The sequence below is a fragment of the Stegodyphus dumicola genome, chromosome 5 (assembly GCF_044657685.1).
Source record: "Stegodyphus dumicola isolate Sdum_Otavi_A_Nest chromosome 5, ASM4465768v1".
In the NCBI taxonomy this organism is placed as follows: domain Eukaryota; kingdom Metazoa; phylum Arthropoda; class Arachnida; order Araneae; family Eresidae; genus Stegodyphus; species Stegodyphus dumicola.
In genome coordinates, this window is record NC_140772.1 from 122,727,861 (window position 1) to 122,755,316 (window position 27,456).

The 27,456-nt window shown below is 32.8% G+C and overlaps 2 protein-coding genes across 2 annotated transcripts in view; one reads left to right on the forward strand and one right to left on the reverse strand.

Annotated features, from left to right (window-relative positions):
* Window positions 1-17,560, forward strand: part of LOC146997221 (uncharacterized) — an 89,737-nt gene extending 72,177 nt beyond the window's left edge. The window contains exon 3 of the mRNA XM_085816386.1: window positions 16,387-17,560. Coding sequence (XP_085672512.1) covers window positions 16,472-17,560 — 1,089 coding nt within the window. The 5' untranslated portion in view covers window positions 16,387-16,471. The remainder of the gene's footprint in view (window positions 1-16,386) is intronic.
* Window positions 1-27,456, reverse strand: part of LOC146997217 (uncharacterized) — a 440,254-nt gene that overhangs the window by 277,985 nt on the left and 134,813 nt on the right. The window lies entirely within an intron of this gene.

Sequence of the window (27,456 nt, forward strand, 5' to 3'; positions counted from 1 at the left end):
TATACCTGTGCAATCTTTAATGAAGCTCCAACACTTTTACCTGTACATGTCTGTACCTAAATGAAACTGGTTCGTTTTGATGTTATACTAGCGAAACACCAAAAAAATCTTGATTTAAATGATGATGATTTAAATAATTTAGCTGGTATTTTAAGGATGAGGATTTATACTAACTGCTGATGATTTTTTATTTAAGTTATCGTGATTATATGTTATAGTGATGAAGAATGTGATTAAATGAGTATGATGGTAATAAAACTTTAGGTGATAGTACTTTGTATTCAGGTGATTTTATTATTTGACGACTTCAATGATGATGGTGTATATGATATATAGTTTCGATTGATTAGTATGGAATGATGATGTGATTTGTGTGATGGTGGTTTATTTTATTCTGACGATGGTGATAGAGATACGATGGTTTAAAATCATGATGTGTTTTGTGTGGTGAGGAATATTTAGATGATTTTGATGATGATATAGATTTGGCTAATGACGATTTTATAGCTGATATGATAGTGATTTATAGAATAGTTTAGAGGGTTTCGGCAGTGAAGACGATGGTTATTTATATTTAGATGCAGCGTCTAACAGTTTCTCCCACCTCAGACAAGATCTCAGTCTGTGTGCTTGTTTCCCTCGTTTTGGAAGCATATTTGATAAGCTGGGTTGGCGCTTTTTGCTTTTTGTACATTTAGAAAACATTATCATATTTATTTTTATAACCATGGGTACAAAGAATAAGATGATGTCTATTGAATTACAGCGTGAAATCATAGAAAACCATGAGCAAGGTGTGCGAGTAATTGACTTGGCGATGATGTACGGTCGTAGCACATCAATGATATGTACTGTGCTTAAAAAAAAGGAGTTGATAAAGGGTATAACGCCATCTAAGGCCGATAAAATAATGTCTAAACTCTGGACCTCTCTCCGTGAATAGATGGAGAAACTACTGATGGGGTGGGTGAGAGAGGAGCAGCTTCAAGGAGGAACCTTAACATAAAGCTTCATATGTGAGAAGGCACGAGCAATTTACGGTTATTTGCTAAAGAAGATCCCACACACTTCTAAAAATGAGGAATCGGAAGACTTGTTTAAATCCAGTAGGGCTGGCTTGACATCTTTAGGAAAAGGACCGGCATTCACTCCGTCCTCAGACATGGTGAGGCAGCAAGTTCCGATGTGAAGGCAGCTGAGGTTCACATCAAAATGTTTTCCGAACTGATACTAGCCAAAGCATACATCCCCCCAGCAAGTCTTTAACTGTGACGATACAGTATTTTTCTAGAAAAGGATGGCGAATAGAACTTACATAACGGCAGAGCAGAAGACGATGCCAGGTCACAAACCCATGAAGGATAGATTAACTCTAGTAATTTGCGCCAATGAGATTGGCGACTGTAAAATCAAGCCTCTGCTAGTATACCATTCGGAAAATCCCAGAGTCTTTAAGTCATATAATATTTCAAAAGAAAATCTGCCAGGTATGTGGATGACAAATCCGAAGGCTTGGGTCACCAGGAAATTCTTTGTGAAGTGGATAAACCTGGTGTTTGGCCCTTCTGTTAAAAAATACCCACAGAAAAACAACCTACCCATGCAAGCCCTTCTCTTCCTCGACAATGCCCCTACTCACCCACCAAATCACGAAGTTGATTTACTCTAATAGTTCAAGTATATAAAAGTTCCCTACCTACCACCCAACACCACTCCTATCCTGCAGACGATGGATCAGCAGGTGATTTCTAATTTTAAGAAATTGTACACCAAGCACATTTTTTGGGGCTGCTTTGAGGTGACGGAGAACACAAACCTTACCCTTCGAGAGTTCTGGAAAGGCCACTTTAAGATCGTCATATGCCTAGGAATTATTGATCAGGCCTGGCTGGGTGTTACAACGAGGACCTTAACCTCTGCACGGAAGAAGCTGTGGCCTGAGGCTGTTGCTGAAAGGGCCTTCGAAGGATTGGAACCCAAAGTCGCATAGGTAGAGGAGCTTGTTTCTCTGGGAAAATCCATGAGTCTGGAGGTGGATGGGAGAGATGTGAACGAACTCGTCGAACAACAGTCTCAGGAGCTGACAACCGAGGAGTTACACGATCTGTATTTGCAACAGCATACGTTGTGTTAACGAAAAATTAGTTTTGAAGAGGAGCCAGAGGTGGAGGAGGTTATCGCTACAAGAGATATAAAACAGGTCTTGGGAATGTGGGAGAAAGTTGTAGAGTGCGTGGATAAAAATCACCGCGAAAACGTTGCAACTAGCCGTGCATCCTTGACACGGAAGAAGAAACAAACCTCCTTGGAAAGTTTTTTTAAATGATCTGCGGGTGGAAATAAGCAGATCATGACGAAAAAAGCGAAGACCAGTGACAAAAATTAAGCTCTTCCGTAGGCACTTCACTTTTTCTTTTAATTATGTTTTTATAGAATATGTATTTGTTATTTATAAATAAATGTTTCTTCTTGTTTTTGATTCTTACTTAAAAACACTTAACAAACAACTGAGGTCGTGTTTTGGGATCTGGAACGGATTAATGGGATTTCGATTAATTTCAATGTGGAAAATTGCTTTGAGATACGAGCAATTTGACATACGAGCAAAGTTACGAAACGAATTAAACACGTATGTCGAGGTACCACTGTGCGTAATTATATAATCGTTAGCAAGCAGATAGTAATAAATAATTTTAAAAGTCTGATGCTATCAATATATAAAATATGTTGACTAGTATAATTAATTTAGAATTATGCGAATACATATAATATAAGATGATGTATGTTACTACAGATACGTGTTAATATAATACATATATAAGTCTGTGCATATATATGAAATCATAATTCTTTTTATACCAGTTAACAGTTAGAATTACTGAACAACCATGAAAGATTCCCCAAAAATTAAATATGGTGTAACAATGAACACTTAGTTTAGAAATTAGATTCTATTGTATATTGTTGTAAAAGCCATTGTAAGAGTGAAAATTCTTCATTCTGCCTTAATGCGATTTTTTGCGTTTAATGCGTTGTTTGGAGATTTTATGATCCCGAATTATATTGATGTGATATATTAATACTGCATTTGTAGACATACGTTTTCTGAGAAACGAGTCAAGGCGATTGATTTTTTGTAAAAATTTGGATTTATCCTTATTTTATTGACGTGCACCAGCACTGAATTGAGAATGGCTTGTGCTATGTTTCGATGGATGAAAAAGCGTTCGTAAGTAATGAATATTATGAAAGTTTCAGCATATTTAAATAAATAGTATTAAAAGCATATATTTATTAACATATATCAATAGTTTATGGTAAATTTTTCATTATAAATCTCATGATAGTTTCATTTCTCATTCTTTTGCATTTCTATTGCGGTACATAAATTTTTTGGTATATATATTGTAGATTGCATCAGTTTTGCTGCGCAATTTATTCCTCGGTATGTTACTTGTAGTGTTATTAGAAATTCCATTATTTTTGTATTTTTTCTGCAATTGGTAGTATCTGATTAGGAAATTTATGTTTTATTTCAAGATATATATGAAGTTGGTAATATCAAGTGTTAAATAAACGTTGTTATTCAGGCAATAGCGTTAGCTTTATCCAGATAGATAAATGCATTTCTTAAATACTCAAGATATAAAGACACACTCGGATAGTAGATTCACTCACTTTACGTTTTTTAAGGGTTATATATATTCATTAAGGGCGTGTTCAAAACAACCGTTGACGGGTAGTCTTGGCGTAATTCGGATTCATACCAAGCATATCCATTTCTCAGGGCAATAATTTTCGTTATTTTTGCTAAACCATTTACGAAAATATAATTTTCCGAATGCTGAACTCTTATGCATGAAAAGACAGAAGTTAAGATATTTGTTTTGCAATTTGATGCAAAATTCTTATTATTAAAACACTGATGTATATGTTCTTAATTTAAAACTCTGCCAGTATATAACATTATATAACATTATTGTTTTATCACCATTTATAGATGTCGCTTGCTGCACAGCCTGCTGAATACATTTTACTTTCTAGCTATCTACAATTACATCATGTTTTTTCGGTATGAACAGGGGCGAAGTATTCATTACTTAGATACATTTAAAGATAATTAATTAAATTTTTCTGATTTTGATATCTATATTATATAGACAGGATTACTGATAAAAAATTTCAGAAAATTGTAAATGAAGAAGTAAATAGAAAAATTTCGTTCAGGTATTGTGAGATGCTAATATAAACTTCATACATTTTACTAGGGGGCTGTTGCCAAAGCAAAATCTTTACTATATATGTCTACGAGCTCTATGTATACAGTGTGTTGCTCAAAGTAAACTTCCTGCATTGTGAAGAGTACTACGTGTATGTCTTGATGCGTTCATGAGAAGCTTGTTCCCTCGTATACGCTCTGCCACTTCGAACAAAAATTGTCCGTAAACTGCAGCGTCTTGAGTTGTTTATATAGGTTCTTGAGCTGTTCTGTTATTTCCTGTCGAATCTGACGCTGACGCGGAGAGTCTTGTATCCTTCGTTTACTTGCTACTTCTTCTATTCATCGCGCATGGTCTGTTGACGTTCCACTTGCCTAATGGGCCTCCGTTTCCCTTCTGCTTCCCTTTCCGGAGCACGCAGTGTTTCTTGGTTTTCTGAATGTCTTTTGTGTTTTCTACTAGTTTCTGATACAGTTTGAGCACGCGAAGTTTCTTGAGTTGCTGCTTGTCTGCTGGAACTCCTATTCGTTTCTTCTTCAGTTTCTTGAATGAGTAAGCTGTCTTGTCACTATGCTTGCCTGCTGAGTTTCTAGTTGTGTCTTCATTCATTTTTGAAGCTCGCAAATTTTCTTGTACTTGCCTGTTGAGTCTCCTAGTGTTTTTTACTTCATTTTTCTGTAGCTCGCTGTACCATTTGTGCTCTCTTCTTGCGTTCAGACATTTTAGTAAATTGGAAAAAAAATTTATTTAACTGTAGTAAAGTAACATTGCATCTAAAATACGTTAAATATCTACAGATGTTTAAACTTCTACTCAGAAAGTAAGTATACAATAAAAGAAATTAAATTTTTATAAATAAATTTAGAATAGCATAAAATGCATAGAAACATTTCATTATGAAGAAAATGTATTCATTCTTTCCAAGCAACCAGCGATTCGTAAATACATTTTTCTTGCCAACTCAGGAAACAAAGACCTTTGACCCTTTAGGTAATACATTGGAGGTTATGATTTAAATTTATATCAATATAACAAATTTTCAAAATCTCAATAAAGGAATTAACGTAGCGATAGCATATCGTGTCACGTATCCAAAGGTGAAACATAAAAGTTGCCAAAAACAGCTATTCATTTAAAATACTGATATTAACGAAAGATTTTCGACATACAATGACGTTATATGGAATCACGTGCTTTCTTCAACTTCAGAATATGACCGTAAATAATAATAACAATAAGTTTCACGTTTGGCAATACTATTTATTTCATATTTTTTTTAACTTAAAAATATCTCTTAAACAAACTCTACGATTTGAAAGTGAGAACGGCCAACATTTTTCCAAGTAAAGCATTTTGATGTCCAGTGCGCTAGACTTCGGCTACTTGGAAAAATAAATACGAAAAATTACCGTTTTCCGAAATTTTATATAATATCTCGAGTGATAGTCGTAGGAAGATAACAATAGTCGGAAAGTTTTACCAAGAAGTTTTGAAATCCGGGGGTACCTCCTTCCAAACTCAAACTCCCCGTTCCGGAGATATGATGTTACGAATTAAAAAACAAGGAGGCAAAAATCCACAGATATTTATATTGTTGATTCCTGTGTACAATATTCAAATTCCTTCAAAACATTAAGCTTCATTTAAATAAAAGGAAATTAAATTCAGGCATTTTTATTACCTTTCAAGCTTTTATTGTATTTTTAAATATTCTTTTTGTCACATTTGCGCAAGTTTTCCTCGGCGTCATTAGGAGCCGTAGGTCGAAGACATTTAAGAATCATTGCTGTTAATAATGATCATATGATAAATTGCAATACATATTCGATTGTTTTGATGAGAATTTGAGTACAAATCTTTATACATCAGCTACTATGCCCCTTTATGTAACGACAAAGATTATTTTCGATGATTATCCGATGAGAATGATTCTTTACAATGATTATTCGATGACAATGATTATTTACAACGAATATTAAAAGCTGATGACTATGATTACTTAAATAGAATATGCATGTCATTCGATGATAGCGATTATTTCCAAAGAATTTTCGATCACGTCACTATTGTATATCGCTATACCCGTGGGGTTGGGGCCGGTTGTGAATTGTACTACGGCCCTGTAATTAAGCGTTTTAAATGACGTCAAATAGTCACTGATCCAGATATTTTTCTAGTAACTGCCGCGTATTGTGATCAAAACCGTTATTTAAATCTTCTAAATAAAATTTGGGATAATTCCTTTTACATCAGAGAATAAAGCAATTTGTAACACGAATTTCAACAAAACTACATGCATCGAATAACAAGAATTATATAAACGGAAGTATCAGTACAACAAATCGCTCTTTGCAGCTCCGCTTTAGTCCGACACTTGTTTTTCAGCTATCGTATCTACCCATTTGAAGATACCATGTGAAGAATACTTTTTTTAAGTGTGTAAATTAATTACATGTATGTTATGTATATATATGGAGATATTTTTTGAATTAAGAAAGCACCAACTTTTTTTAACGAAAACAACCGAGACATTACCTCCAGTCCAATTTAATTTTTCATCTAAATCATTTCTTAATTACAAAAGTTAATATTAATTTTCTTTGCAAAGGAGACTAGGTGTTGCTGGAAACAAATGAAATACCAAACATCATAAATTTATTGAAGTCAACAGCAGAAAACTGTTAAACAATTAATAGATCACTTCAATGAAATGTAATTGCATTTAAACGTATTAAATTGTTTTCAGCAGATGTAATAATCAGGAACATAGGAAGATCCGAAGAGATATTGTGCGTTTAAATACTTTTTTTGTTTTCGCTAATTTTTTTATACATTTCAGTTAACGTGTAAATCTGTGTTTTGAACGCATGGCCCGTTAAGTGAAGAAGTCTGTAGGAAGGCAATTTTTAATCCTGTGCGGAAATTGTCCAAATGAATGATCAGTCATCGACTCAGCATACGCAGCCATCAGGTTGAGATCCCAAACATTGATTAATTGCGCTCGACTGGAAATTTCATCAGCATGGTCAACGGAAGCCACCGTTTAAAAAATTTTCTTGTTCTTAAATATATGCTTATTCACTTTTGTAATATTACTAGATACTTATAATCACGGTTCCTTCACTTTCAATAATATATTTCATAAATTGTTGAAGTGCAGACACATACTTCATATTGTAGAAAAACGTTTCTCTGGAATTTTTGATGCAAATCCTGGTTATCTTTTCTAAGAAGGGAAAGTAAGAAAGTGTGCCATTTATAAAGCTTAAATTTTGCTAGATTTGCAGGTTTTTCGCGCTCGCATTTTACGTGCTTCTTAAGAATCTCTGGTAATAAAATGGGAACTTTCCATGACTTGTTGCCAATCTAATTGGAGAAAAAAATTTATTCTTTATAGGGATACTTGCGGGAGATAACCGTCGAGCAATCTTCTTGTATCTGTCTCGTCCCATCCTGTTTGTTATTTTATTAAAACGTGTTTGGAAAATTTTTTCCTGATTGCATGGTTTGATTTGAGATGATAGATGTCAATCAGACCTTTTAATATGGCATCCTGAGCTGTTGGTGCCAGCAGCTTCATTTCCTATTATACCTGTATATTCTCATAATGGAATTTAGGCTAATAAGAGGAATATTCATTTCCATATTTATTGTTTTTAAAAGATTTTGAATAAGTAAAGATATTTTCTTCGTGGAACATTGAGCGTTTAAAAATCTTTGACAATCTGTAAAAATGCTCGCAAACTGTAACTTACTACTTTTGACAAAAAACGTATAAGTAATCATTTATTAAATTAATGAATTCAAACATATGAACATATATATTTAATAAAATAAAAATATTTCAGCGCAAATAATTATCGACGTATATTTGAAGAAGAAGAAGGAGAAGCAGGAATATACTACAGTGATCAACTACTAGAAGAATTGGATCCCCAATGTTTAAGATTGCAATACGTGTCGGAAACGTAAGTCTTTTCGGAAAAAATAATAAAACAAAACATAATGTTTCAGGTCCAGTTTAATTATACCTTTAATAATTTTTTGACAAAAACGCTGGTCTGGAAAATAATACGTTTTCAGATTTATAATGCTTAATGTTTTTTTCATTCCTTCATTACAAAAATATATTATAAATGTTTAAGATGGAAAATCCTATTGTGAAGAATTCAAATTTATTGTCATACCTTTTGATTATGAGGAAACGTTATTGCATTAACTAATGAAATATCTAAACAGAAAGCTAATATACAAAATACACGTGTTTAAACGGCCAGTTTGTAAAATTTGTGAATGAGAAGTTGTTATGAAGTTAGTTGTTGAATGTCAAATAGTTGATATAATTAGAGTAACAAAGACAAAAAGGACTTTATGTTTATAAATAATAATATATATGTATGTAAAACAAATTACGTAAACACTGAAATCCATCCTATACTCTATTCGGAACAAATCTAATATAAATTGTTCTCTTCATCTGTTTCTGTTAAACTATATATTTCTAGATTTACAGAGATTTAGAATATTATTTAGCTCGAGTTTTGAGAATGTACTCATCAAACATAATAAAAATTTCCAGATTCCAACTTTTCATTGTAATTATTTTTTTAATATATAATATTAAATAATTTTGAATTAATAGAAAATTAAAAAATAAAAATTAATTAATTAAAATATATTTATGTAGATATATATATCCCCATCACATGATTTACATAAAGATGATGACCTAGCTAAGCGGGAATTTAAATTTCCTGAATCAAATATTTCTCTTACTAAGCCACAATGTTGTCGAACTATGCACATTTTTTTCTATCTCTGTCACCGCTGACACGACGTCGTGCTACTTTCTTCCTATTCCAACAATATGAGAAATATAAATATTCTAGAAATAGGTAGGTTTAGAATTTCAAATGAATTGGAGCCGCAAATATGAATTGAAATAAATCTGAATATTTTATCTTATTCATCTGCCAAATTTGCTCTGTATTATAGATCAATATGTGCGATCAGAATTCCTAACATTAATTCACACACACACACATATACATATATATCTATATATATACGTTTATCGTATATATGTTATGGTGAAACGCCGAAATCTGGAGAATGTCGACTTTCACCGGTGAATGTCAACATTCACAAAGTCGCTTGTTGTATGTCCGAAATATTTTCCAAATACTCTTATTTCTGACTTACACCGGTAAATGTCAACATTCACCATCTACTAATGGTGAATGTTGAACACATAAGAATATTATATTTTCTCTGTAATTCGGTCACGAAAAAACGCACTTAAATTAAGAACTTAAGAATGTAAGAACTTAAAACACACTGTACATTCAAAATGCGAAAGGAAAATAATAGAAGTTTAAAACTTACAAAATTACGTGATTCAAATCTTATTTATTGCAAAAACTTAAACTCTTATGACACTTTCAATTGCACAAGAGGCCCTTGCTTTTACGACAGCATTTATTTGTGGAACACTTCCTTTTGCAATGACAGCGTGTACATATACTCCTCTCTTTTCAACCTACACCAGAACACATCCGTGAGTGTCGACATACACCGGTGAGGGTCCGAATGTACAAGAATGTAATGCAATATTCGATCTTTCACCGACGTATTTGGTGAATGTTGACATTCTCCGGTGAAAGTCGACATTCTCCAATTTCGGTCTTTCACGGTAACATATATATATATATATATATATAAAGATTTTATATATATATATATATATATATGATTTTCCTTTTACAATTGAAATTTTATTCTTCAAGATGATTTAACTCTAGTCCCCGTTAAAACATTATTAACATTTTGCTTTCAAATTACTTCAAAACATCTTTCGAAATATAACTTACCAGTATGGATTCACTCTTTTAAAATAATTCTACTTTAATTAAACTTAGGAGATAATATAATCAATTAATCAATATTGTTTAGGAAATAAATTATTATTAACTAACTTTGCAGCAATTGCGCAAGTAATTGTAACTTCTTTTCGCACTTAATGAATTTAAGAACATACAACATTGGATATGCTAAATAGCAGCTATTAGCGCTATTTATCGCTTGCCTAATGTACCCACTTTATATATTACCACCATTCTTCTTTCTTAATATTTTAATTTTTAAGTTTTATAAAGTTCTTATACAAAAACTTTACTGTATTGAAGGTTAGCAGCCTCCTTACTTTTATATCTTGCTAGTTTATCTGAAATTGAAATCATTTAATGTCATTCCACTAGATGAAAAACTTGAAAATTTAACGCCATGCCTGCTACAGATAAACCCAAAATACAATTTTTATGAAAAACATTTAACTGTATTTACATGATTACATGCGGCACTTGACATATAAAATATATAGGACAGACTAAAAACAATCTTAACTTTCGAATCAATAACCATAGAGCTTAAATCAAAACATTCAACGCACAAAAAATAGCATTAAAATAAGTACACCATCACAACTCAATACAGCAGAATTAGAGCACTTTAAACACCATGACTTCAACTCTATTCAACTTCAGATACTAGATATAATACCCAATCACAAAACACGAATTTTTCAGGAATCTCTCTATATACTAAAACAACGTTCACTTTATCCATATGGACTTAACACTTATATACATAGTCATAGAGATACTTCTAAGAAGTCTATTTTCAGCCAATTTAAGCACTACAGCAACAAAACGCAGAGAGGAATAAGAGGAAGCAAAATAAAAAATAATGCGAGATTTTTATCCACTTTGGATACATTTGCATTGAAAAAACAATTGAAATGTTTCTTTGACTCAGACAACTTTCCCAAGAAACCTCTCAACTGTTACACTCCTGTACTAATAAATTCCTTATCAAACTAAAAAAATTCATTCAATAAAGCTACGACGACACACAAATCATTAAAGACATGATTCTCGATTTTAGTTTTTTCGGACTCTCTAATAGTCTCACTCAACGCAAAATTTATTTTAAAGTCAATTTTCTACATCCGCAGTTTGACAATATTCATTTCTCAAGAATCATCAGAGATTGTAAAGATTACTTCCCCGCAGTTGATACATTAACTATGGTTGCATTTAAATATCAAAGGACCTTAAGCAACTTGCTGACTAACCACCATGAAATAGATGAAACAGCAGAATGACATTGTAAGACACCAATTTACAGCAATTACGTGGATTCTCATCACCAGCGCATAATTACTGGCAACCTGAATATCATACAGAACCATCAACTTAAAACACTAATGAGTTATGGTACAAAATTTAGACCAGTCAGAAACATGACTACAAATTTCTGTTACAAGACTTTCGAAAACAACATCAACAAAGTTATAGTTAAAGCAAGCTATCAACTGAATTTACCCATAGATACCTTATAAAAATGGAAAGCCAAAATTCTTCAACGCATATCCACCGAAATCAGTCACCTCAAGTTTAAAAGTACACTGAATTGGTCGCAACTTACATCAGATATTAAAAAATTAAAACAGCTCTTTACTATTACAAAAATAGTTAAACAACTAATAACTTTAGCATTATATGAAAACAATTCTACGCAGAAATTATTCATAAAGAACTTCTCAACGCGACTACTTATCAATTAGCCAACCTTACAGAAACATCTATAATAAACAGGTTTAAAACTTTTCATAAGAAACTCAATATTACTTTCAATGCAAACTACAACAGATTTACTAATCTTTATGCGATTCCCAAATTCCATAAAACACAATTAAAATTCAGATTTATTGCTAATGGAACTAATAAATTACAAGAAAAATGTAGACTATTATTTTTCAATTCAACTTAATAAAATCTGTAAATTTATTTTCAATGATTGTAACACTAATCATAACAATCCTGGATCATTCATAATAACACTCCTGTCATTAATACTATTCAAACCATTAACATCCAAAACATTAATTGCTATGACTTTGAAAACTTATATACCTCACTTCCTCTAGAAGAAATCTATACCAGTCTACTTGATCTAACTAAACTCTTCCCTGATATGCTCAATATCATGACTCTTGACAAATGGGAAACCTACCTAAAATGCACACTTTTTCATAACTACATCAAGTTTCAAAATCAAATTTTTAAACAAGTCAGAGGATTGCCAATGGGCTTACATTCCAGCACCTCGATCTGTAATATCTTTTTATTTGTCAAAGACTTTAACTTCGAAAAAAATCTACAACCACAAGAGTTAAATTACTACAAACACACCTACAGATATATTGATGACCTTATTACAATTAATAATTTTGATAAAATTGAACACTCCGAGATTTATCCGAATTGTCTTACACTTAATAAAACTAATAATTCACAAAATAGCATAGACTTTCTAGATCTTCAAATCATTAACTACAAAAAAATTTTACTTTTTGACAAAACAAGAAACTTCAATTTCAGTACTAACAAATTAATAAATTGGAACTCCAACATATCCAAAAAAGTAATTAACAATACTATAATTAATCAAATACAACGAATTAAAATTATATGGACAGATACAATAGATTTACAACGCGAAATTTTGCTCCTTATTAAAATTCTCAAAAATAATCTAATACCCATTCAATTTATCAACCATTGCCTTAAAAGAGCAGGCGTTAAATACTCACCCTAAATCATGTAACTGATAGGGATATGATAATTTGTTCCTAAACCTGAGAAGGCGGTATAAGTTGGATGACTATCAGTTGAAGGATTTGTATATAGTGTAATTACTCAATTGTATATATTGTAAAAACCTAATTGTCTTCAGACTCATGCTGTTACTATACTGTTACTAAAAAAATGGGCCTATTTCATGACTTTAGTCTGTCTAATAGCTCTTGGACAGTGAAAAATTCCTTTTTTCCTTTCTTAAATTCTTAATCATTGCGACACGACAATTAGCCAGAAATTAATTAATTTCCATTCACTAGTATTTTCAAAAAAATCTTAACAGACATTCTCCCTCAAATAAGAACTCCACATAATACATCCCTCAAGAATTCCGAGTCCAACCCACTACCATAAATTACTTCACCCAAGTCTTACCGACTGATATTATTCAAAGCCCCCACTGCCGCTAAGAATTTTCGGACACCCAACACTTATGAGTCAGACATGAAGAGAATACTTTGCCAACTCCCCCACTAGAAAGAATGTAAGTTACTTAATACCTTTTCTGGCCTTTATATCTTCATGTACATTCACTGTTCTTATTATATATTATTTTTTACATTTTTTTATATTACTTTATATTGTCTTTGATTTGTTTTTACAAACTTTGCATTATTTATCTTATTTTGTAATCTTCTATGTTTATTTCAACTTTACTTTGAATTCGATTTCATAATAACAATTTCCAATGTTTAATTTTTACAAATAATATAGAACTCAAAAGCATAAACATGAAGGAGTCGGGGACGGTTACTCGGGTTATATCGGCTTTCTCTACAGATTTTGCTTTTTACTCCAAATTGAATTTCCAATGTTTAATTTTTAAAAATAATATAGAACTCAAATGCATAAACATGAAGGTGTCGGGGACGGTTACTCGGGTTATATCGAATTTCTCTACAGATTTTGCTTTTTACTCCAAATTGAATTGACTAAATTGCTTCATAAGAATAAGTTCTTTGAGTATAAGCATTGGATCATAATCCCTTCTATTCGCGGAGATATTTGGCCTGACTAGAATTGCCGGTTCGGCTTTAACTTATAACTCGAGTAAAGACGAAACACCTTCGTATTTACGTATTTTTATCAATTATTGTTCGTTGAATGGGAGTTGGTTTGTTCCCATTGAAAAGTCAATTAATTTCCGATCAATGACAATGATTACATGGTTTTAATTTTCCTTTTACAATTGAAATTTTATTCTTCATGATGATTTAACTCTAGTCCCCATTATTAACATTTTGCATTTTGCTAAACATTATTAACATTATTAACCAAAAACATTATTAACATTTTGCTTTCAAATTACTTCAAAACATATTTCGAAATATAACTTACCAGTATGGATTCACTCTTTTAAAATAATTCTACTTTAATTAAACATAGGAGATAATATAATCAATTAATCAATATTGTTTAGGAAATAAATTATATATATATATAATCGTTTATTTGAATGCATGGTCGGAAACGCTTTCCTGGCGCTATAGTGACGAGAGACAACACAAGAAAAATAGGGTACGAACAGTGTAAAGATATTTTATTATTATTCTTAGCGCAGCGAAAACTAAGAAATAAGAACAAAAACATTGGATTGTCATCAAAGAAAGTATTCGAAAGTTCCTTAGGAAAGTATCCTAAACATGGGTTTGGTAGGGGTAGTCCAGTGCATTGTTCAGCAAGATCACGAGACCTCACTTGCATTATCACTTCCGCTCGGGGTAATTCAACACATTCGTGCACGAAACCCCTGTTAGAAGTCCAACAGGAACTTGTGGCACATATCGTGGCAGCTGCTGGGAAAGTCCTGAGGATGCACAGTATTTTCCAGAACATCTTATGGTCGATGTGCGAGAGATGTGATACCTGCATCAGGGTGCAGGTCGTAATTTCGAACACCTTCTTTGAGGTCCATAAGTGTCTAATTTTGTTCCTATTTTTTAATTTCTCTTGTGCTAAGCATAATTGGTGTCCGTTCTTTCTTGTGTTTTGTGTTGTTTGTACCGGCCAGGAAAGTTGTTTCGGCCCTGTTTTGCCATTTCATTTTTCCTCGATGTCGTCTCTCTCATATATGTGCATAATTACTTATGACTCAAGTGTTGCTACTATATGATGAAATTTACAAACACGGTGTTTACAATACTACATATTCCCATCCGAAAATATCTTATTTTTTCCTCTTGCCCTTCAAATAAGAAATGTGTGTCCTTCATTGTAAAATCTCCTGGAACTTTAATACTTCTTTTTTCGAGGACAATGGAGAAAATATTTCAGTATAGGCAGCTGTCAATATTCAAACATTACATTGTGAAAGCCATTAAAGTGATTTCGGCCATTAGCCGAAACGCTCAGAAAGGCTTAATTCGCATAAGGATTTAGGAAATACATTTTGAAAAACTTAGCAAATTTTCCTTCAATAAATTTAATGGAACAGGCAAAAGAAATTACAGGGAACAATAAATATAGGAGAAAACAGATATTTCTTTTCCTAATTTGTTTTACTGTGTTTGATTTCTTTCTTTCTTCCTGTATAAATAATTAAAACTTAAAGAATGTAACTGAAGAATGAGAATAAAATTTTCAATTGAAAACAAATGGTGGCAAAACTCCTAGTGCTGCTCTGCTGGACGACGAAATAGACCAGCAATATTTTCCGAATTTGGAATAACAAGAGAAAATTTGAAACCTGTGCAGCCAGCGATGCAAAGGGATTCTTCTGAGAGAAAGATGACTTAAATGAGGAAACTCGGAGATAATGTAATGATGTGTAAGGTTACCTCTACTGGGATAATAATAAGAAAAGGTTAAAATACAAAATACGTAAGTAAATTATACAAAAATTGAAGAAATTTAAAATATCTAGCAAGCGTAAGAAATAGTAATTGATTCAAAACCTAAATGAATCTAAAGCTCTCAAACTTATACTCGTTTAAATACAGGTTTTTCTGATTCAGAAAGAACGTTACGTGTATATCTTCTAAGATGCTTTTTCCATCCTTTTTTTTTTTGTAGTTGTTTCATTTTTGATTTCAGTTTCCTTTTTTTCTCCTATTTTGCAATTTTCCCCATTGTTTCCCTCTGTTTTTAAGCCACCTGTTTATTATTACTATTATTATTATTACAACTTATGTAAAAATTAAGTAAGGAAAAGTAAGGCACTGAAACTTTGCAAATTATCACACTCTACGTGAGATTCATGGTGGTCGCTTATTGCATACAAATCACGCCAAATTCTTTAACTTCTCTGCTTGGCTTTAGGTCCTTATAACGAAAACAACCAATTCGCCCTTTGTAGAAAAATATTCTGTCAGGCAATAAATCTACGGGGAGATTTTTTCCTATGAAACTGAGCCCAAAGTGTTATATAGTATCTAAATATTAAAGTGTTGTACATGTTAAACGTGATCGTCGTTGCATTACTTTCACTTTTTTACTACTGAAATAAAGATATACTGATTATTTTGTAGATTGGAAAACCCTCCTTGTGATCATGAAAAGGAGCAAAAACTGGAAACCGAGAGAGAACTAGAAAAGAAGCGAGAACCGGAAAAGATGCAAGAACTGGAAAAGAAACAAGAACTGAATAAAAAGGAAGAACCGGAAAAGAAGGAGAAACCGCAAAAGAAGGAGAAACTGCAAAAGAAGCAAGAACTGGAAAAGAAACAAGAACTGAATAAAAAGGAAGAACCGGAAAAGAAGGAGAAACTGGAAAAGAAGGAGAAACTGGAAAAGAAGCAAGAACTGAAAAACAAGAAAAAACTGGAATTGACACAAAAACTAGAAAAGAAGCAAAAGCTGGAAAAGATACAAAAACTAGAAAAGAAGCAAGAACCGGAGAAGATACAAGAACTGGAAAAGAAGCAAGAACTGAAAACGAAGCAAGAGCAGGAAGCGAAGCAAAAAATGGAAAAGAAGCAAGAACTGAAAATGAAACAAGAGCAGAAAAAGAAGCAAAAACTGGAAAAGAAGGAAGAACTGAAAAACAAACAAAAACTGGAGAAGCAACAGAAACTAGAAAAGAAGCAAGAACTGAAAAAGAAGCAAACACTGGAATGGATTCAAAAACTAGAAAAGAAAGAAGAACTGAAAAACAAGAAAAAACTGGAAGAGATACAAAAACTAGAAAAGAAAGAAGAACTGAAAATGGAGAAACTACTAGAAGAGATGCAAAAACAAGTGAACAAAGAAGAACTGAAAAAGCAGAAGGAACTGGAAAAAATGCAAAAACTAAAAAACAAAGAAGAACTGAAAAAGCAGAAAAAGAAGCAAAAACTGGAAAAAAAGGAAGAACTGAAAAACAAACAAAAACTGGAGAAGCAACAGAAACTAGAAAAGAAGCAAGAACTGAAAAAGAAGCAAACACTGGAATGGATTCAAAAACTAGAAAAGAAAGAAGAACTGAAAAACAAGAAAAAACTGGAAGAGATACAAAAACTAGAAAAGAAAGAAGAACTGAAAATAGAGAAACAACTGGAAGAGATACAAAAACAAGTGAACAAAGAAGAACTGAAAAGGCAGAAGAAACTGGAAAAAATGCAAAAACTAAAAAACAAAGAAGAACTGAAAAAGAAGAAACTGGAAAAAATGCAAAAAATGGAAAAGAAGCAAGAGCCGGAAAAGATGCCAGAACTGGAAAGATAGATGAGTCAGAAAAGACGCAATACCTGGAAAAGAAGCAAAAAACGGAAAATAATCCAAATCTGCAAAACCAGCAGGAACCGGAAAAGAACTGTCAAACCCGAAAAGGAAACCGGATGAACTGCGAAAAGAGCCAGAACTGGATAACGACTGTAGAACGATTGATTTAATGACCAAACGAAGCAAGACCCGAAAAAGAAAAATAGAACAAATAAATCATATACCACTGCAAATAATACCACTGCAAGCATTAAATATCAACGTCAAAAGAATAAACACCTTTCTTCAAGGAAGCTTTGCAATACACTGTCATAAGCCAGAAGGTATAGAAAAAATCAGCTATAACCTCATTGCCAAAACAGTTGCAAAAGATATAGTTAACGTAAAACTTCCGGAAGCCACAATACCAAAATGCACAATTCATAATACTCCAAAAAATTTCAACTCTGATGAACTGATTCAAATTATAGCCCAAGAAACATAATCAAATATTTCCCACCTAAGGCCTTTATTTAAACTGAATTATCAAAATAATATCGATAAATGGATCATAAAATGTCACGGTCAAACTTTCCAAAATTTTATGAGTAAAAAACAAATATATATTGGATGGCGCACCAATAAAATAACCGAGTTTATCGGTGTACGCAGATGTCAAGTCTGTCAGGATTTCTCTCATAAGACAAACCAACCAAAATGCTCATTCTACGGCGGAAAATATGTTTCTTGCTGTTATTCCCAAACTCCGTCCTGCATAATCTGTTGGATTAACAATAAAAAGTATGAAACAAAATTTGACTGTAAACATCCAGCTTTAGCTATTTCCTGGTCCACATATCAAACAAAAGTTAGACGAGTAAAATCCAATACATATTATCAACAATAATGCAAGATCCTGCAGACTATCTATAGACCCTTTCCATCAATAAAAAGAATAACAATGGCATCCGTTTTCTCAAAATAAATCTTCAAAGAGCAAAGACCGCCACCGACCAACTATGTCAGTATCAAGTAGATTATCTGGCAGATTTTATTATAAATCAAGAACATTATTGCATCACTGGCAAATTAGGAAGAAGTCCAAATAACTGGGCAATTATTCAACGTCATGCTTCAACGGGTGTTTTATCTCCTCGTACAGCCATATTCATTCCAAACAATAAATGGAATTCTACAATAATGATTAATACTCGAGATATAATCACAATTTCAATCAATACTAATGCATCTCAGCTTCTTATTACTAGTATCTATATATCTCCGTCAAAAATCCAAATCAAACCTTATCCATACTAAATGAAATCTTACAACAATAATAATAGTCCGCATGTTTTTTGTGGAGACTTTAACTCGCAAAGTACTTAATGAGGATACTTACAAACCGATCACAGAGGAAGAATACTTGAAGAATTTTTAAATGCAAACAATCTCATTCTACATAATCATTTTACTGACCGACCTACCTTTGATAATACCTACAATAATTATTGGACTGATCTTCTTATTTCTACAACACATCTTGATAATAAAATTAACAACAGATCAATACTAGATGAACATACCGAATCTTATAACAAATATATCTCTTTTGATATAACTGAATATACGTCCTTTACTGCACTTACCAGATTTAAAATCAATAATAACAAAAAAAAAAAGAAATTTCAACAAAAGTTCAATCCAATTTCAAATGACTTTCTAAATGCTATTATTCTGTGTACAACCAAAACAGAACTTAATAATATTACCAAGGAACTTATCAGAAAGTTTCAAGATACCTACGAACGTACCTTCTTCAAAAGATCATCAATACCCATTATAAAAATCAACTGGTGTCGAAAGAACTCCGCTAAGTCAAACACAAAACACGAGCATTACGAAGAAAACTGAAATCATCGCAAACTAATGAAGAACGACTCAACCTACTTCAAAAATACAAAAAACGAAAAGCCCCATATAAAAAGCAAATAATGTCTGCAAAGCTTTAAGCATGGTGCAACTATTGTTCAAACAACCAGTATACGTATGGCTCATTGTACAAAATTGAAACCAACAAAATCTTCCACCCAACGCAACTTACAGTCACTAATAGGGGAAATAATGATAAAAATGTTACGAAGATCACTTTAGAAAACATTCTAGATGTTATTCTACCAAAAGAAAACATATATGATGATTTAACTGAACAAAGATTAATTCGTTGTAATCTACTTCCAAGAAAATGATAACACATTTACAGCCATGGAACTCAATCTATTTATTAAAAAACTCAATAACGAAAATGCTCCTGGACCAGATAGAATCTGCTATCAAATTATACATAAAAGTAATCCTAAGCTAATTCTAATCTGCAATAAATGTCTCGAACTTGGTATTTTTCAAGACTGCTATAAAACAAGACAAAACATACTCTTCCTCAAAAAGAACAAAGCTCATAAAAATCCTAATTCCTATCGGCCAATTAACCTTCTACCATCCCTTGGAGAAAATCTGAAAGTTGTATTATAGGAAGACTTGAATACCATTTTCACCATCATAAATTCATTAATGAAAATCAGTGTGGATTTAGGCAGCAAAAATCTACCATTCATGCAACCGGTGCAGTCCTAAACCAAATCCATGTTAATAAAATCAATAACCTACACTCCGCAATAATCAGCTTAGGTCTCAAATCAGCCTTTGATTCATTATGGCGGCCCTCAATTAAAGAAGCACTTAGAAATATTGAATGTACTTATAATATCTATTAAATTATCAATAATTTCCTTGATAATCGGCATAGTCTCATTTTATATAATAATTCTTTAATCAGAAGAAAACAAGTTCGTGGATGTTCACAAGGCGCATGTATAAGCGCAGAATTATGGAATATTACATTTAATAAAATTATAAAAAGTGCTTGGCTTCCTTTTGCTAAAATTACTGCTTTCGCCGATGATGTCGCATTTGTTATGAGTGGAAGGTCCCATTTAATCTTTCGAAGAAATTGTCAAGAAATAATAGCCATATTCCAGCAAGAATGCAAGAAAATTAAACTTGAAATTTCATCCTCCAAATCTAGAATCATGACAAATAATAAACCTGGACAAAATCTTACTAAGCAACTTTCTGTTAAAATAAATGGCGAAAAAAATCAAGCATACTAAATTCTTTTCTATTACTTTTAGATCTTCCCGTTGCTTCAAAAACTACCTTATATTCACCTAACTGATTTTCTCATCAATTCGTCGACACATTCTTTTGTGACTTTTAAAGGTCATAGATTTATTGTTAGGTAACAGAATTTCAAATTTAAAGGATGGTGGCAATTCATATCGGCCATCGGAAAGAAAATTTAATATCTCTTTGAATTGCTTAACTGTGTTGGTGTGAGCAAGTTCTAGTTTAACATCTTCGGTTGGGTCTGTTATGTCAATGGCATCTAAATTCCAGAGTTCGGTTACACAAGATTAGAGGAATGCAACGACACTATATTGTTGAACAAATTATTTTCCAGTAATGCTAGAATAGTAGCTGAAGTAGATTTTTCAGATAAGCTGTTTACTTTACCAATCACAGTGTATCCGAATTCAGTCGCCACTACAGACACACCCGAGTGCAGTTTCAGAGAGCTGCCAGCAATAATGTCCCCGATGGCATCTGCTCCTAAAAGTAATTCAATGTTATATTCCTTAGCTTGCAAATCAGACAAGGTGATATTTCTACCTTTTAATTTAGGGTATTGTGATCAACTATTTTTGGAACAGATTCGCATATTTTGTTATGAGTAAGTACTTCAAAGTTATGTTCATACGTTCCCTCAAAATTTCTTAAATTAACATCAAACACTAAATGGCAATTAGGACTTGTCTCTCTCTCCCCAAGAATGGTTTGTTTCTATTTGGGACGCAGTTGCAAAAACGTGATGACCCTTTCTGAAAGATAAGATTATGTGAACTACTGTCGAAAATCGTACGAACTGTAAGTTGTGTACCTTCGAAAACTATTTTTAAATCAAATGTTTGCAAATACACATTTTTATTAACAGTTAGCTGATTAGACAATGCATTACTTGAAAAAACAGTACTTTCAGTTTCATTTCGCTTTACAGTTTCGCTATTAGAGCACATATTGGTATAGTGAAATTTATACACATGTTAAACATTTTACTTTTTTTCTGAAGGCCTGTGAGCTATGTCCAACTCGTAGGCGGCGAAAATAGACAGGCGTTTGCACCAAAGGCTTTAGTTTATCTTCTAAACACATTTTGCGAGCAGAAAAACATTCGGCAGAATTGTGGGATTTCTAACAAAAAATACAACCTAAATTCCGCCTACCTGTATTGCCTTGGAAATTTACGAAGGCAGCAGCTGTAGAGCAATAGGGAACATCAGAATGTGGACGTGAATGAGCAGAAAGGGAAGCTCCCGACCCGGCTACGTGCGAGCTTAATCCTTTCCTCCCTTTGCACTTGGTTTCGAAGAAAGCACAAACGTTTATCCAAAGAGCGCGCACTATCTTGCTGGGACGAAGCATCATCCATTGAACAGTTTCTGGTAAGCAGGACTCAACAAGTGGCTCCAAAAATTCAGCAAACTCTTCCTTAGTTCTACCTTTGAGCTTTCGAGGGCCATGAGCTTGCTCTCAAGTAAATCATAAAGTTCAGCTAAATCTCATTTAATCCGACCAGCAGCATTTTTCGTTACTATGGAAAATGGATCCCGTACATAAATCTGAACCAAACCATCATTAAATCAAACCATCTTTAAAACTTTCGTTTTCAATCTTCTGAGCTATATCTGGGCGACTAATATCTGTAACCTAAATGCGATTTTATTCTAAATCTGCACCCTAAATACGACTGAGCTATTTCTGTACCCTAAACGCGACTTTCGTTTTGCTTTCAAAATTTTGGTATCCGTACTTAACGAAAAATAAAATCGCGGACTCTATGTTCTCGAGATTCAATATATTGCAACCCACTAGGTTACAAAGTGCACGTTACAGTTGAAATAATCGGAGCACGGATCATTCAATGTCGAGATGTTTTTCGATATTTCACACAAGTGGAAATGTTACATTACTCTAATTTATACATAGACATAAAAAGGGATTTCCCCGTTTTGTTCGCAGAAAAGAAAAAAATGATAATAATGAAAACTAATCGAGTCACAAGCCTCTCTCCTTCTGTCGAATCCTCCGAGCAGATCATCCGTAATTATGGCAAAGCACACGAGAGCTATCTGCCTAAAGGGAGGGATGCCTTCGTGGAGGACTTTCTAAGGGAAACTGGCTCGTATGCACGTTACACATGGGGAAAACCACGAAAACGCCCATGCAGCCAGCCCGTTCGCGGGATTTGAACCTTTAAATTTGCATCCGAGTTTTTATTTTAAATTAACTTTACGAAACACTCGTTGAAGTAGCACTCGTTCATAGTAATCTCATTCCTAAATATTTTATTTCTAAATCTTTGCTTCTGTCAAATTTTTCCTATTCACCACTGCATCGATATTGAAGGTAGCTTTTCTTATTTGTTTCCGCTCGACCACAATGTTTAGTGACTGAATTTCACTGACAGTTTTAGTTGAAATGGGAAGGAATAAAAATAATGCTTTAAAACTGCAATACGAGAGGAGGAAACTGGAAAGTGTAATAGTACTAGCTATTTCACTTTGTAAGAAAATTTTATCCCGGAATAAAACTACATCAATTTTCTACACAATTCCTGCTCGCTCTGCCACTTAGAATTTTGCATAAAAAATTCAGGTTTGCTGAATTATGCAATAAATAACTGCACCGGGATCCTGAATTTGGGAATAGTAAAGCATTCTTAAAGAAATTTAGTAGGAGTTTCATCTGTAAATTCAATGTCAGCGAAAATGTCAAAAATACGCTAGTAAACGGAAGTAGGCCGTTTGCAACACATCTCCCAAGGAATCTTTCACTGTTTATTCGGCTTCCCTCTTTCATGTAATTTTATTCAGACTTATGTTCATCCCATCATCTCTAATCTACACAGTTTAATTTTTCAGCGTCAATAAGCAAGGAAGAACAAGCACGGAGTCTAAATCGTGGGAGTGGAGAGTTCAAAATTAAGCAACTTTTATAGCAATTTATTGTCTGCCTTCTTCCTTTTCGCCATCGAAACAACAGCTGGTTCACTGGGTTACGTGCTCATTAGCCTTCTTAATCCCCGTAAATGGAACAATAAAAAACTGGAGCTTGGTGCAATGTCCTCCGGGAAAGAAAGTTTCGCAATAAAACGTTCAAATTGCTGAATTTTTTACTTCATGAAGCCGGTCTGGTTTACCCATATTTTTGAGAAAAATTTCCTTAGATAAGAATTTCGGAAGTTTCTTATAAGTTCACACATGTAACACTAAAAGGAGAAATGTCGGCACTCACCTTTCCAAAAAGTTCGGATATATGTTACATAAAATTAGTAATCACGGAAAAACATTTTCTCCACACCAAGACATTACAAAACCACCGCTTTACATCTAAGAAGCAATGCAGTTTCATTCAAAAAAGTAAAACAATTAAACTTAGAAACTAAATGTATCCTGAGCAAGAAAGAGACAAACTTTTATACCGTATAGGCGGACGAGAAAACTGGTATGCAATAAGCGGGCAATACTTTCTATATATAGAGTACAAGATTTGTTTATTTAATATTAAAATACAATGCGTCTACGCTGTCTTCAGAAATTCCCTGTGTTGCCATCTACGGCTTTATATTCTTCGACTACAGATATTCACGGACACTTTACTTAAATTACCGTATTGGGTTTGGGGTGAGCATGGATATAATAACTATAAAAATATGCATTCTCAGAAATAAAAGCAATGCAATTGTAGAGCCATATACTAAGGCAAAAGTTTTGTTATTAACTGCAAAGGAAAATTAAATATTTATATTAAAATATCAAACGTGTGGATGTTGATGTAAACAGCGGCATAAAATCTTGTTTATAAAAACCTATAATATTGATAATTTCCTATAAAGGAACACTACTAATATAGTAGTGTCGTTTCGATGACATCGATTTATTGCATCATCATCTAGTTTCTGATAAAGTTCAGTTGAAGTGGAAAAATTAGAACACCATGAAATGAAAAAGAACAATGCCTGGTTTCCTATTTGTGAATTTCGATATGAGAAATGAAAATTAAATGTTAATTTTATCGGAGTCAGAGAAATGTTTAGCATTTTCTTAAATTCTTGACACTTCATTCGATCTTATCAAATCTATTTCAAAAAATTTTAATGAAATAATATAAGTTCCCATACAAAAGTTTTAAAAAAGATCATTAAAGGAAAAATAATTAAAAACATGCATTTTCGACTGGTAAGCAATCTCTTTCTTTCATGATTCGGCTTATTATGAAAAATGAAAACAAATTTAAACTATTTAACAGTACCTTAATAAACGTAAAAATTTAAAATATCGACTTAGTAGCCTAAACGATAAAATGAATTTAACAAATATTAATTCTCCTTTTCTACAAACATTTATAAAATAGCATCTCTGAAGGCTACTAATTTTTCCAAGAGCACTCGATACGTATAATTCTAATGTTGATCTTTGCAAGGCCCCTCTCTAAATGCGCTGTGGCTCTAAAAATATTTATTAAGTATTACGAAACCCATATTAATTTGGATATCAGACTTGCAAGTCAAGAAATACTCTTGTGAAACTGAAAGAGCCCTTTCCTGAAGAAACACTTTCATACCAAAAATCTTTTCGTATATTTCCGAAATTACTTAACTTATTGGTAAAATGTTTGCGAGTCGTTTGACACAAGGGACTGTTTAAATGATTAAATGCATTCTTGCACTGTTTACGAATTCTGCTTGTACAGATTGGATATTATACATACAACAATAGCTAATAACAGTTAATAAAGGAAATTTACCATTTCAAATATAAAAGTCAAAACATTCTCAACCTCGCCTGTAGCCTAATCACCTCCTCCGTAATTACACGTAATTTGGTGTCATCTCTTTTTGCGATTGAATCATTCTCTTTTTGCGATTGAATTCTCTACAATAGCTTTTTTTTGCTAATTTTGCAGTTGTTTCGCATATTGTACTTATTACCCCAAAATGGACGTTTATCTTGAACGGGATATCAGTCTCGAAACGACAGTTTGATTCGAAACATTTAAATGCGCTGTATCAGTTTTCAGATTATTCCCACCAAATATTATCGCACTGTATTTTATTTAAAGGAATTCAATAAGAAGAATCTGCGTGGATGTATGTAGGTTTTCCGCACTGTGAAGAAACAACTGTTCCGATAACCATCAGATTTAGAGTAGCGCTGCCCTTCACCCCAGCAAGGCCCCATGGAAAGCCGAATTTGGAATTATTACCTATTTCATATTTTGTAAAACAAATTTTTTATTAACAAACCCAGCGAGCAGTGGCAACACTGTACCGAATAAAACATTTTTATTTCCAGCACGCGAGACCGTTTATCGGATATTCTAAATTTATGCTGCTGTGAAATATATTGTAATTTTGTAGTTGAATCCAATTTTAGGTGGTTTAAGGGGCAAAAAGTATCATATTTAATAAATAAAGTAAACGCACAGAGTGTTAATATTAAGAAGGCAAAATAAGTTTTTAAAGCCATCTTAGTAAGAAAACTGAGCGTTGAGGTGATTAGCTGAAAAACGACTGAATAGAAAAATGAAAAAAAATATATATATATATATATATATATATATATATATATATATATATGCCACCAGTTAAGACTGCATCGCGATTTTTAAACGCACGTTTTTTTATTTTTTTTTTGCAATTTAAAAGTAAGGTATTTCTATTAAAAAAAATTAGCTAAATATTAAGCTAGCCCAAAGGCTGCAGAGAAATTATTAACGCGAAGTTCACTGAATCATATACGAGGAGGACAAGTACTATTGCCAAGAATATACAACAATAACGACAGACTGCTATCGTAGAATTCGAACTGGTAATGTGTCCTTCAGCAAGCCGTACACGTTCTAATCTAAAACCTCCCTTAATACTACCTTTTTCTACCTCATTTAAATACGCACGAACTAAGGTTTACATTTTGACAGGGAAGAGGTAAGAGAGAACTCACAGTAAAGATGCGTAACCATAAAATACCTGGTAAATTAAAATGAATAAATATTTTACAACTTTCATCTATTTTACCGAATCCCATGTCGACAAAGTGACTATATCTAACAGATTATGTTCTATCGTTTACAGATTAGGTCAAAAGTTTTCTTTGATGTAGAAAAAATTAGCTCTTGATTTAATGATTGACTTCAGTTTTTTCTTCTTTCCGAGAATCTGACAATTTCCATTTTCAGACAGCCATTTGGGTTCAGAATTACATTGGATTGCCCATGCCACCAGATCTGTAACAAAAGTTTCCCGGAAAATTACGTTTGTTTCAACGATATTATATCTTGCCAATTTATATACATCCAGCTTCATTTATTTCACGCTCTGATATAACTTCCGAGAAGTGAGTATCTAACTGCTACTGTTGATTTCATGATGACGTTTAGGTCATATTTTGAGCTTGCTTTATTTCATGCTCTAAAGCCAATATACCAAAATATGAAAATGATGGAAGATTTTTCATCACCCAGTCCAATTAAACCAGTTATTACATTTTCTGTAAATGGTTACAAAGAAGTTATCTTTCGATTCTTGTCCTTCATTCGCTCGTTGCTTTCTACATTTCTTTAACTCATACAGATATTAATTTAAAGTGACCGCAACATATATTAAAAAATCGAGCGCATACGTCAATGAATATTTTGAACGATACTTTTATATATTAACGTGTAATCTTAAAATATGGGCAGACAATGACCAATGTTTAGAAGAAAAAAATAAATGTAAAAGCCAGCCGTATTTACACGTAAATCAT